This window comes from Onychomys torridus, chromosome 13 (assembly GCF_903995425.1).
Source record: "Onychomys torridus chromosome 13, mOncTor1.1, whole genome shotgun sequence".
Lineage (NCBI taxonomy): Eukaryota > Metazoa > Chordata > Mammalia > Rodentia > Cricetidae > Onychomys > Onychomys torridus.
The window spans coordinates 55,470,960-55,483,836 of record NC_050455.1 but is presented as its reverse complement, the minus strand read 5'-3'; the positions used below and the strand labels follow the sequence as shown (position 1 = coordinate 55,483,836).

Genomic DNA, 12,877 nt, shown 5'->3' with positions numbered 1-12,877 from the left:
GGGTCTTCTGCAAGAGGAAGTGTTCTTCACCACTGAGCTACCTTATTGGTGAAATTATTAAGGCCACTCCACGTAGTTAAAAGGGAGGTTTATTTTGTGGGGTAACTTACAAATGAAGGGGTAGGTTGCAGGGTCTGGCAAAGGTATAGGGTAGTCCGGCGGTGTTCTCTGGAGAACTCTGCTCGGTCCACTTCCCGCATCCCGCGTCCCCGAACCAAGAGAGCCACCTCCTCTTGCTCCTTGGTCTTCTGCTCCCTCCTCTGCCCCGCCTTGTGGGTGTGATCATTACTGAAGCCTCAATGGAGGTTGGAACTTCCAGGCCAATGCTGGGATGGCTATCCACTACACTACCTCTCTAGTCCCAGTCTTTTTTTAAAATTTAAAAAAAATTTTAAACCACATCTATTCTCATTTAATTCTGTCATGGTACTTTGGTTCTGGTTTCACCCACCCTCCCCCACTATCCCCAGTGCTGGGGACTGACATGAGGGCCCTTTTTTTTTTTAAAGCTTTTATTTATTATGTATTATGTGTACAGTGAGTGTTCAGCCTGCAGGTCAGAAGAGGGCGCTAGATCTCATTACAGATGGCTGTGAACCACCATGTGGGTGCTGGGAATTGGACTCAGGACCTCTGGAAGAGCAACTGGTGCTCTTAACCTCTGAGCCATCTCTCCAGCCTCCATGAGGGCCTCTTGTATGCTAGGCCATTGCTCTGCTGTGGAGCCACACCACAAGCTCCTGTAGAGGGGCATCTTCTGATGATCATTTTCCATGTCACCATCTACTGTCAGGCCTCAGTACTCAGGTCTCATCTTGCAAGAAATAATGTATTTGGAGACTTTTCATAGATGGTCGGAGAGTGTTCGCCCTGTCTTGCTCACTCCTCAATCATTTTGCTCTAAATTGCTGACCTGTCAGATGGTGCCAGTGGGGGAGTTACCTATGGTAGAGGGGTTGGGGCTGGGTCCACACCTTGGTGCTCACTCAGTGGCTGCAAAACCATTGTCCAAGCAGGGACAGGTCACACAGAGGCCACCGGTGCAAAGATGGTGAGTTCTCCTAACCTCTGGTCCGTTGCTGCCCATTTCATCCGTACTCTGTGGTGATATTGTGTCCCCCAATATATCATGCATCCCTAATAAACTTATCTGGGGTCAGAGGACAGAACAGCCAGTAGATAGACATAGAGGCCAGAAAATGGTGGCACACATGCCTTTTATCACTTGGGAGGCAGAGATCCATCCTGATCTCTGTGAGTTCAAAGTCACACTGGAAACAGCCAGGAATGGTGACTCACGCCTTTAATCCTAGGAAGTGATGGCAGAGAGCAGAAAGGTATGTAAGGCATGAAAACCAGGAACTAGAGCTGGTTAAGCTTTTAGGCTGTTAGGAGCAGTTCAGCTGAAATTCATTCTGGATGAGGACTCAGAAGCTTCCAGTCTGAGGAAACAGGATCAGCTGAGGAACTGGCGAGGTGAGGTGGCTGTGGCTTGTTCTGCTTCTCTGATTTTCCAGCGTTCACCCCAATACCTGTCTTCAGGTTTGTTTTTATTAATAAGACCTTTTAAGATTCCGGCTACAGTACTCTTTCAAACTGCCTCCTTGACAGCACAGTAGGAGAGGGGTTGCACTGAGCTTTCTGGTCCCCTTCAAGCTTCCAGAAGTTTACTAACCTGGGAATCCACAAGCCCAATGGGATTCTTTTCAGTTCTTGTACTTGCTTGACTGTTGAATGTTCTTCTTCCCCAAATTCTTTCCCCAGAGTGGCAGGGATCAACACAGCTGCCCATGCTACTATCACAATACTACCTGGCCCTTCCTCTCTATCATTCACTCATCTCTGTTGACCTCAATCCTCTTGGTTGGAGCATATTTCATGGTCAGCAACTGGCTGTGCTGTGGCCTCCCAGGGTTATAGAGTGGCACAGATATAGCCTGGCTTCATGCCTTGCTCTGGCACGTGGTGGCTGCGTGAACATGGGACCACATGGGACCACATGGGATATTCTAGAGTGTGTGAAGCTGCTCACTCAAGTTCAGTTCCTGTCGAAGGTTAACCATCGTACTAAACCAAACCAAATAAAGCCTGACCTGATACACACTGTCTTAGTTGGGTTTTCTATTGCTGTGAGAAAATACCATGACTGAAAGCAACTTGAGGAGGAAAGGGTTTGTTTCGCCTTACAGCTTGTGGTCAGTCCATCATCCAGGGAAGCCAGAGCAGGAACTTGGAGCCAGGAACTGATGCAGAGGCCATGGGGAATCGGTGTTTACTGGTTTGCTCCTCATGGCTTACTCAGCCTGCTTTCTTATACAACCCAGGACCACATGCCCAGGGATGACATTGCCTCTCCCACATCAACCATCAGTCCAGAAAAATGCCTTCAGACTAGCATACACGCCACTTCTATGGAAGCATTTTCTTGGTGAAGATCCCTTCCTCCAGATGATCCCAGCTTATGCCAAGTTGATATAAAACTAGCCAGCACATTTGACTCTGTCAGCTCAACACATAAACACATTGCTTATTAAGCTGTGGAGGCTACAAAGGTTTCCTAGTGAGATCTGAGCTTGCTTTATCCAGCAGGGCTGCATTAGGGGATGGCTTGACCACGCCTGTGGTTACCAGGTGTCTGGGATGGTCTGCACTTGGCTGTGCGGGGGGGAGGTCTTTTGCTCCATCCTTGGCATTCCTATAAAAGGCCCTTCAGAAGATACAGGAGGGGCTGGTGGATATTATCCAGGCCCTCCTGAGGCTATCCTGTGTTTCTATCTGTTTCTCTCCCCTCTCTCCTTCTATCTAAATATTTCTCCCTCCTCCTTCCTCAAGAGTACCCTGGGGAAAAAGTGGGAGCGGGCCTCCCACAGAGAAATGGGTAGGTCCCCCACATTAAGCCATAATATTTTTTTGTTGTCCTTAAGAAGCTATGTTAATATAAAACATCCCAACTTTTAAAAGTCCCACAGTTTTTTAAAAGTTTTAACATTTAAAAAGCTTAGTCTTTTTAAAAATATCCAGAGTCTCTCTAAAATTGCAAAGTTTCTCTAAAATTCCATCTCTTTAAAAGTTTCAAAGTCTCTCAACTGTGGGCACCTGTTAAATCAGAATAAATTAAAGACTTTCTTACTCTAAGAAGGAAGAATCAGGGCACAGCTATAATCAAATTAAACCAAGTCAAAGTTCAATAGTACAAAAGTTTCAGTGCCTGATATTTGGGACTCACTCACAACCTTCTGGGCTCCAAAGGGTCTTGATGCCTCCATTTTTGTAGGTCTGCCATCCACAGCACACACAACTTGTCTCATAGGCTCAAGCTGGCTCCGCTCCACACCTGCTGCTGTCCTTGGCAGCCATTCATGGTACTGGCATCTCCAAAATGCTGGGGTCTCTGCAACTGGACTGCACCTTCACCAATACCCCCTCCTTAGCTCTCTCCAGGGACTCTGACCCTGTCACATGATACCAAGCCACAACTTCTCTCCATGACCCCTTCAATAGATGGTCTTCTACCACAACTGAGGGTATACCTCTCCCAGCCTCTCTTCAGGAATGCCAGCCAGGGCACATGGTCCCAAGCCTCAGTGATTCCCCATGATCCCTTCCTGCTTTTAAAAGCAGTACCACCTAGAAAACACTTGCACATTACCAAGTTCAGCTGCTAGCACAAGGTACAGCCAGCCTCAGCCCCCTCTGTACCACAGCTCCTGTGTGCTGACCCTGAGGAAACGCTTCCCAGAAAAGTTTACCTCAGTGATGCTGGTCTCTTCTTAATTACAGCCGATTCTTGGCTCCAGCTGACCAGTATCGATTGTCCCAACAAAGCAAATGTTTCACTTTAGTGGTTCTGGTCTCTTGTTAATCACAGCTGGCCCAAACCACAGATTCTTAAAACAGCAAATGGCTTGAAGCTTCCTAATCCAGGTCTCCGCCGACTGTATTTCTCTCAATTCCCTTATTTTCGAAACTCCTTGAAAACAGCCTGCTGAGCTCTGAGTACTTACTGGCTCCTCTAGCCCAATGTTCTAAGCTCCTTCCGCAATCCTCCCCCAAACACACGGTCAGGTCTGTCACAACAAAATCACACCATTTCTGTTTTAGGGTTTCTAGTGTTGGGATAAAAACACCATGACCAAAAGCAGCTTGTGGAGGACAGGATTTCATCTTGAAGTTTATAATCCATCATGCGGGGCAGTCAGAGCAGGAACCAGGAGCCAGGAACTGATGCAGAGGCCATGGAGGAGTGCTGCTTACTGGCTTGACTCCCCCTGGCTTGCCTAATCTGCTTTCTTATATCTCGGGACTAGCTGCACCCCCTGCCCCCCCCCCCCCCCCCCCCCCCCCCCCGCTTCCCACAATGAGCTGAGCCCTCCCACATCAATCACCAATCAAGAAAATACCCCCCCCCCCACCTGTCTACAGGCCAATCCTCTGGAGGCATTTTCTCAATTAATATCCCTTCTTCCCGGATGACCCCAGCTCATGCCAAGTTGATATAGTAACTAGCCAGCGCAAACACACGAATCTAAAATAGACTTGAAAAAAAGTAGACTAACCCCATAGAGTGATGAAAAGTTCTTGTGTGTCTTCACTCGGTGCTTTTAGAGGAGCTAAAGATGTGAGTTAAAGTCACATCAGGTAAGAGACCACCCGTGATGGTCCCAAAGAGACTGCTCTTCGGGAAAGAGTGTATCACCCTCAAAGAATGTACTAGAAACGGCCAGATTAAAAACCTGGGTCTTATCCACAGCTGACTGCTTCAAACAGAATGAGGATCGAAAGAGTATCAGACCAAGAGGTGGGACTCAGGGCTCCTCCTGATTAATGTCCATCTATCAGTGATAGGCATGGGAGAAGAGCCAGGACAACTGCTTTCTTACAAAGCCATAGACTCGCTGGAGGAGAACACACTAGCAGCGGGTGCAGCTTTGCTTGCTCTGTGTGCTCAGGTAGGTTATTTTCATAACTAGTGCTGTGGCTGGGGTAGGGTTTGAATATGTCGTATTCCTTCTTTTCTTCACCCCCCCCCCCCCCTCGACAAGGTCTTGCTACATAGTTCTGGCTGGCCTGGAATTCACTTATTGCCCAGCCTGGCTTCAAACTCTTGGTAATCCTACCTCAGCCCCCACTCCCCAAGGGCTGGCATTCTGTATGCCACCATGAACATCTCTGAGTTTGTACTTTAAGCCTCATGTGCTGAATTCAATTGAAAACTTGAGGTATTAAGAGAGAAGACACTTAATCCAAATCTGGTTTCTAGAGGTGGGTCTGTAGGAGCTGTTGAGAACCTAAACGAGGTCATTAGGGTGGACTTCCATGAATGAGTAACCAACAAAGAGCTTTATAAGAGGGAGAGAGGCCAGAACATCTGCTCCCTCTCCTCTCCTCTCCTCTCCTCTCCTCTCCTCTCCTCTCCTCTCCTCTCCTCTCCTCTCCTCTCCTCTCCCCTCCTCTCCTCCCCTTCCCCTCCACTTTCCTCTCTTCTATCTCCTCTCTCCTCTCTTTTCTCCTCTTCTCTCCCTCCTCACAGCATATCAAGACTGAACTCTTGTCAAGACTGAACCACCTTGAGACCACGAAAAGGTTGGCAAATAGACAATTACCAAATGCAAGCTCTTCGCTTTTGGTCTTCAGAAGGATAAGTCAGAGTAAACCTCTCCTTGCTATAAAGTTACTTGGCCTCAGTTATTTCATTACAGTATTGCAAAATGGATTAATAGACCTAGTCAAGTCAATTATGCTTTTAACTGGTATAGGTCCAAGCTTGCCATCAATAGGCCTTCTTAGCGTGTCCTGGGGGAATCCAGAGGCAAGAGTTAGCTAACCATGTGTTGGTCATATAGACTGTGGCTCATGAAAAATATGAGCTAATGCTTAAAAAAAATAGTCTTGCTGGGTGTGGTAGCACATGCCTTTAATCTCAGCACTTGGGAGGCAGAGGCAGGTGGATCTCTGAGTTGGAGGATAGACAGAGCTACATAATAGACTCTCCAAATAATTAGTCATCAGAGGAAAACTGATATTTCCATCTTATTCTAGGAATTCATAACACCTGACCACTGTGGGGGACTAGCGAAGGTCTCACAGGCATCAGGGAAATGAGGCTGCCTCTGGTAAGACAGGACATAGACCCTCGGCTTTAATTGCTAGTTGGGACACAATTTTGCATTTTCCACACCAAATTCATATATTGAATTATAATCCTCAATGTCATTTTGCCACAGAGCCTAAGGAGGTAACTAAGGTCATAATAATTCAAGACTCTAATCTGACAGAGCTGATGTCCTCATCAGAAGGGGAGACAGCAGACAGACCTTCACCTACACACAGAGCAAAGACTTCAATAGCAAACACCATGTGAAGGACGCTGTCTACAAGCCCAGGACCCCATGCTGGAGAACAGCCCTGTCAGAACCTTCACCACAGACTTCCAGCTTACAAAGCTGAGTTACCTCAGGCCCCTTTCTACTGTCTGTGCCCTACATCCAGTCACTAACCCCTTTTCCAAGGCCACACCTCCCAGTTCCTACCATGCTGTTCAAATTTGACTCCATCAGGCCTTACCCTTTTGGAGGAGAGGATGGGAGTGGGTGGGTGGAGAAGAGTTGGGGGGGGAGTGGGAGGAGAGATGAGAAAAGGATTGGTTGGTATGTAAAATGGGTAAAAAATTTCTTAAAGAAAAAAACATCAAAAACCAAATTTGACTCCATCACATCCACATACCATCCCTGAACCCAGTAATATCATGTATTCCTGAAAAAATGTCCCCCCTAAGATTAAAACAGGGCCACAGCCCTCCAACCAAGAGGTCCTCACTGTTCCTAGGATGCCTCGATGTTTGTGCTGTTGCTGGGGAGCCTTGCTGAGGGCTGTGTGGAAGAGAGTCAAGGAATCTGATCAACCTTATGGTAGAGCTGGACCCTGGGATGACATCCTGGCCTGAGTAGTTATTGTGTGTGAGGATGAGAGCATCCTCAACATAACGGGCCAGGACAGAGGGGCACTGGAGCAAGCAGGCCTGCCCTGAGTCTGTGAACTCTGTCCCCAACGCCGGGCTCTCAATGTACCTGTCTAGGATCAATGAAGCAATGGGCAAGTAAGAGCAAAGACTCACTAGCAAATGCAGGAGCAACAGGAGGAGACCTCTGAGATCAAGCATCTACAAGTCTGAGACAAAACTTCCAGTGAAGCACATTCTAAATGGTAACAAACATCAGCAACCTTTCTGTATTTAACTCAAATCTACTACAGCATACATACAAAGCATTTCAGCCTGATGTAACAGTTTTTTTTTTTTTTTTTTAATATTATTGTGATTTGCTAGTTTTTCAAGACTGGTGCTGGGGACCCAGGGCCAGTGCCTGCTACCACTGAACTAATCTTTTTTTAAAAAAATTTTATTTATTTATTTATCCACTGAACTAATCTTTTTATTTTTGTATTTTTATTTATTTTATTTTATTTTTTCCCATTGAACTAATCTTTTTAAAAAATTTTTTATATTTATTTATTTATTTATTCCACTGAACTAATCTTAGACCTAGGTTATCTTGTTGATAACATTGGTGGAAGATGCAGCGTACTCCACAAAGTGAGTCATTTGAGCTAATGCCAATCAGATTAGATGTTGATATAGAAACTATATTAGGCTATGAGGTAGTCTTTAAAGAGAATAACCACAAAAATGTGCTAAAGAAATTTATGCTTTAGAGCCCAGAAGAGCATTCTTTAGAGACCATCTCCCACTTTCCTTTACAGAATCGTCCTTCACAATGTATCACAAATCAATCTTTTTCTGCTTCATCTATTTCTGATGGTGGTGCTTCTGGGACTGAACCCAAAGCCTTACAAATATTTGACTAGTCAGTCACACTGAAAAAACCTTCTGTTAGGGGCTGGAGAGATGGCTCAGTGGTTAAAGGAATTTGGTGTTCCTCTAGAGGACCTGAGATTGAGTCCTAGCACCCCCATAGGAATTCATAGCTGTCTGTCATCCAGTCCCAAAGTGTCTGATGTCATCCATCTTCTTGCCTCCAAGGGTAATGGATGCACAGGGTGCATAGACATACATGCAGACAAAGGCACCAGACAGGTAAAATACATTAAAAGAGAAAAAAACCTTGTTAGTCATAACTCATGACCTTACCTTGGTAACCTATTTCTTGAGACCATAATTCTCCCCTGCTTTGAGCTTTTAAATTTTGATCCATTAAACAAACTGAAAATATGTGTGAACTTTGAGCTCTTGTTATTTCAAACATGAGGTAATAAGCAAGCTGTATTGGGCTATCAGACAATGTTTTTAGAGAGTACAGTCCTTCAAAATTCATTATAGGCAGCTGATATTTATTTTGCTGTTCAAAAATGTATTTAATGCCCATGCCCTCAACTATGATTCAAAATAGGCATGAGATTCTAAAAATATAATTTCATATCCCCAGGACTCTAGAAACATTTGCTTGCCATATTTTAGAAGTTGGCACTGGAGGGCTGGAGAGCAGAAGTCTGAAGCTTTTTGGTCTCCTCTTTTGAGACAACTGTTGTATTTGGTTTTGGTATATGGCAGTTAACTCTATCTGCAATTTGGTGTTTGCCTGGAGTTTTAGTTAACAATGGTTAGAAAATATTAAATGGGGGCTGGAGAGATGGCTCAGTAGTTAAGAGCACTCGACTGCTCTTCAGAGGTGCTGAGTTCAATTCCCAGCAACCACATGGTGGCTTATAACTATCTATAATGGTATATCTATACCTTCTTCTGGTGCACATGAAGACAGAGCACTCATATACATAAAATACATGAATAACTCAATCTTTAAAAAAGAAAATATTAAATGAGAAATTTCAGAAATAAACTGTAAGTTTTCAATTGCCCTTCTAATTAACACAATGAAACCTTGTGTTGACCACTCCATCCTGCCTAGGAGGTATGCCATTCCTTTGTAGAGAGTATCCACATTGTATATGCTGGCTGGTCACTTAGTTATCTGGTTTTGATCCACTGTGGTGTTTTCAAGTAACTTTTTTTTTTTTTCACGATGCAATCAGCAAGAGCATTTATTACACTAAATGCATATGGGGTTTATTGGTGAAAATATTAAGGCCACTCCACATAGTTAAAAGGGAGGTTTATTTTGTGGGGTAGCTTACAAATGAAGGGATAGGTTGCAGGATCTGGGAAAGGTATAGCGCAGTCCAGCGGTGTTCTCTGGAGAACTCTGCTCAGGGTCTACCTCCAGTGTCCAGGGTCCTGGAACCAAGAGAGATCTCTCCTCTCGATCCTGGGTCTTCAGCTTCCTCCCTCAGCCCCGCCTTGTGGGCGTGACCATTACCCAAGCCTCAGTGGGGGTTGGAACTTCCAGGCCAAGGCTGGGATGGCTACCCACTACAGGGGTTGCTCACCTGTACCTCAAGTAACTCTTATAACAGTATATGTCACTGATAGGGGGTGTGAGGATGGGTTAGGGTACTTTCTGTATTCTGTAGTATCGGAAGGAATCTACAGATATACTCTATTAGTGACCTGTTTGCTCTATAGAGTGCAGAGAGTTGACACTAGTAGTTGTTAACTGGACCTACAAGTTTAAGAAGTGTGAGCCCAGATGTTCATAAAGATGATAATGAAAGACAAGCCATAGGGTGATAACAAGGGAGGCATGCTTATCATACCAATTCCAAGAATGTTAAAGACTACCTAGGAACAATTGTCTGCTTTCCTCTCTATAGCAACTGTGGCCTGGGTTTGACCAGGTGCTGACCTGCCAGTGACCGTTTCAGATTGCTGGTCCTCTGAAGGAAGTGCAGTGTACATGTGTCTGCTTATGCACCTTTGTGCAGACACACAACACATATGATGCCCTAGTATTCCAGACACATGGCAACCCCAGTTTCATTCACCTCTATTTCATTGCTGAGACTCTGTATTACCTCATGGCATCATAAGAAGGGCCAGTAGAGCACAATACGAGAAAACACATTCATATGACATGTTTTTTTTTCCAGAGCTGAGGACCGAACCCAGGGCCTTGCACTTGCTGAACTAAATCCCCAACCCTCATATGGCATTTATTACAGGTTATTGTTCATTAAGTATTCTATTAGTTGTTGTTACTCTCTTACTGTGCCCAATGCACATATTAAACTTCATCCTAGGTATGCATACATGGGCAAAACACAGTACGGAGAGGGTTCTCTATATGATTTCCATTATCCATAGAGGTTTGGGAATGTGTCGCCTGAAGAAAAGATAGGAGTCTCGTGTTTATATTTTGCCCTTTCTTTTAAGAGAAAGTTCTCTTTGTTTTAGAATTCAGACATCTCACCATGATATAGCAGCTAGTTTTGTTTTAAATTATTCATTTTTAAAGTGGGTGGGTCTGTTTAAACTCATTTTTTGTTCTCCAGGTTTTAAGAGTGGCATTGATTTGTAAACTAGTTTTTTCTTTTCGTGGCATAACCCTCTATACATAGCTGAGCTCAGATGCCAGCCATTCCTCCTGATAGCTCACAAAGTTGGATCAAATTCTGACATCTTAGTTTTCTCCCTGATTCAGGCCAGGGCTTGCCAAGCCTGAATAACCTGAGTTCCCTCCCCCTGGGACCCACAAGTTGGTAGGAGAGAAGAGACATAAGTTGTCCTCTGACCTCCGCATGCATGTGCCAATGCACACACAAATAAATACATGTAATAAAACTGTAAAACAAAACAAAGCACTTTATGATTTAGGGGATGGGGAGATGCGCTTAATGCTCATGAATGAGGAACTGAGTTTGGATCCCATCATCACGAAACCCTCAAGGCTTGGTGGCTACACATCTAGGTCCAGGTTCCACGAGAGACTTTGCCTCAAAGGATAAGGAGGAGGGTGATGGAGCAGGATTCCCAATGTCCTCCTCTGGTTTCTGCGTGTGCAGATACACCATGCACAAAGACATGCAGGGATTCATGACTTAGTTCCCCTTTCATTGCATAGTTGACTGCACAGAAAATGGTTTTCCAGTTGTTAGTTATGCTTGCTAAAACTCAACTCTGAAAAATACCAGCGAACCTCCAAATGCTTGCAGGTTTACGTCCACTTTATTACAGTTGGTGAGGGAATATTGAGGCTGGGGGCAGGGCATAGGGTGGGAACAGAGAGGCAGGACCTTCCACTCTCTTATGCTGGTTTCTGAGAATTGCAAACAGCAGCATGGTACTCACACGGCTTCTATAGCACCGTGTGATACGGACAACGATGCTGTTTCTCATCAGCTAGCGCTAAACTATCCCGGCTTTGCTCTAAGATTTGTTTACGATAAAAGCTTTGTGGTCTAGCTAAAAGGCTGGCTAAGTCTTCTTTTATTGGTGTTCTTAGAACAAACTAAGCTGCCTGGACTGTGGCAGGAAATGGATGACTGGGATGAGACATCCCTGTGGAGTTCATGCTACGGAAATCAATGGACCGAGGGCGGAAATTTCCCAGAGAGGCTCATTAATTAGTAATTGGGGAGCCACTGGCCCCGGGGCACAAGGCAATGAAAGAGAGCGAGATCACCCAGGAGCGACCGAGTGGTTGAAATGTCAGGGTGAAAGTCGTTCTGTTTAGAGTGTCCACACCTGACATTCCCCAAGGCAGGGTCTCGCCCGAATCCCCGGCTCCAGCGGCGCCGGAGGTACGGACTTACCCAGCAGCAGGAGCCGGTGCGTCTGCTGCAGGTCTCGCTTCTGTTCGCGCAGCATGCGGTCGATGCCTCGGCTCACTTTCCTCGCCTCCTTTGCCGCCTCCCGCTCCTCGGCGCGCAGCTGCTCCTGTCGCCGCCGGCTCTGCAGTTCTACTACCGGCCGAGCGTTCGCCGGGTTCCGGCCGCCGCCTCGCCGGAGCAGAATCCCCGCTGGAGCCGAGGCTGGCACCGGGGCCGGGGCTGGGGTTGTTGGGGCGGCGCTGGACTGTGCGTCCTCCGAGCGCCGGTCGTCCGCGGTGCAGGGTGCATCCCCCGAGCTCCCGAAGAGCAGCGGTCGCAGGCTGTAGCACAGGCCCATTGGCGCTCAGGGCACCCGGCGCGGGGCGCGGGCAGGTCCCCCGGGTCAGACCGTGGCTCCAGCGGACGCGCGAGGCTGCGCTGCACTCGGACCCCGGGGTGCCGGCTGCGGGGCGTGGCTGCGGTGGGTCCAGCCCGAGGGCCACGGCCCCTCACTGCCCCGAGGGGACATCGTGCACCGTCTGCACGTCCTGGGCGGGTGCTCTCACCTGAGAGCGCCGCGAGCTGGCGGAGCAGACCCAGCTGCCCGGCCTTGGCCAGCCCGGCCCCATTACCGTAAATGCAGCCGCGCAGCCTGCTCCCGTTACCGTAAATGCCGCCTCCTATGGCAAGTATCGCTACCCCGGCTGCTTACCTTAAGTACCAGACAGAACTCTTTGCTCTGTTGCAGGGGCGATTAGGTTACCACTAGCTGGAGTTGGGACAGAGACCGAGCGACCCATGGTGCTGGGGCAGGGGGGAGCATTGTTAAAATGTTGGGTTTTGGTGGAACTTTTTTTTTTTTTTTTTTTCGAGACAGGGTTTCTCTGTAGCTTTGGAGCCTGTCCTGGATTAGCTCTGTAGCCCAGGCTGTCTGGCCTCGAACTCACAGAGATCCACCTGCCTCTGCCTCCCGAGTTGCTGGGATTACAGGTGTGCGCCATCACCACCCAGTGGAACTTTTTTTTTAAGCCTGAGCAAAACTCCTGTACTGGCTAGTTGTGTGTCAACCTGGCAGAAACTAGAGTCATCAGAGAGGAAGGAGCCTCAGCTGAGGAAATGCCTCCATGAGAACCCAGTTGTCTTGGGTTCTATAAGAAAGCAGGCTGAGTAAGCCAGGAAGCAGCACCTCTCCATGGCCTCTAAATCAGTTCCTGCCTCC

The 12,877-nt window shown here is 46.9% G+C and overlaps 1 protein-coding gene across 1 annotated transcript in view; it reads right to left on the bottom strand.

Annotated features, from left to right (window-relative positions):
- Gnal (G protein subunit alpha L) overlaps positions 1–12,276 on the bottom strand; it is a 132,515-nt gene extending 120,239 nt beyond the window's left edge. The window contains exon 1 of the mRNA XM_036204635.1: positions 11,662–12,276. Coding sequence (XP_036060528.1) covers positions 11,662–12,016 — 355 coding nt within the window. The 5' untranslated portion in view covers positions 12,017–12,276. The remainder of the gene's footprint in view (positions 1–11,661) is intronic.
- Positions 12,277–12,877: the final 601 nt, after the last annotated feature.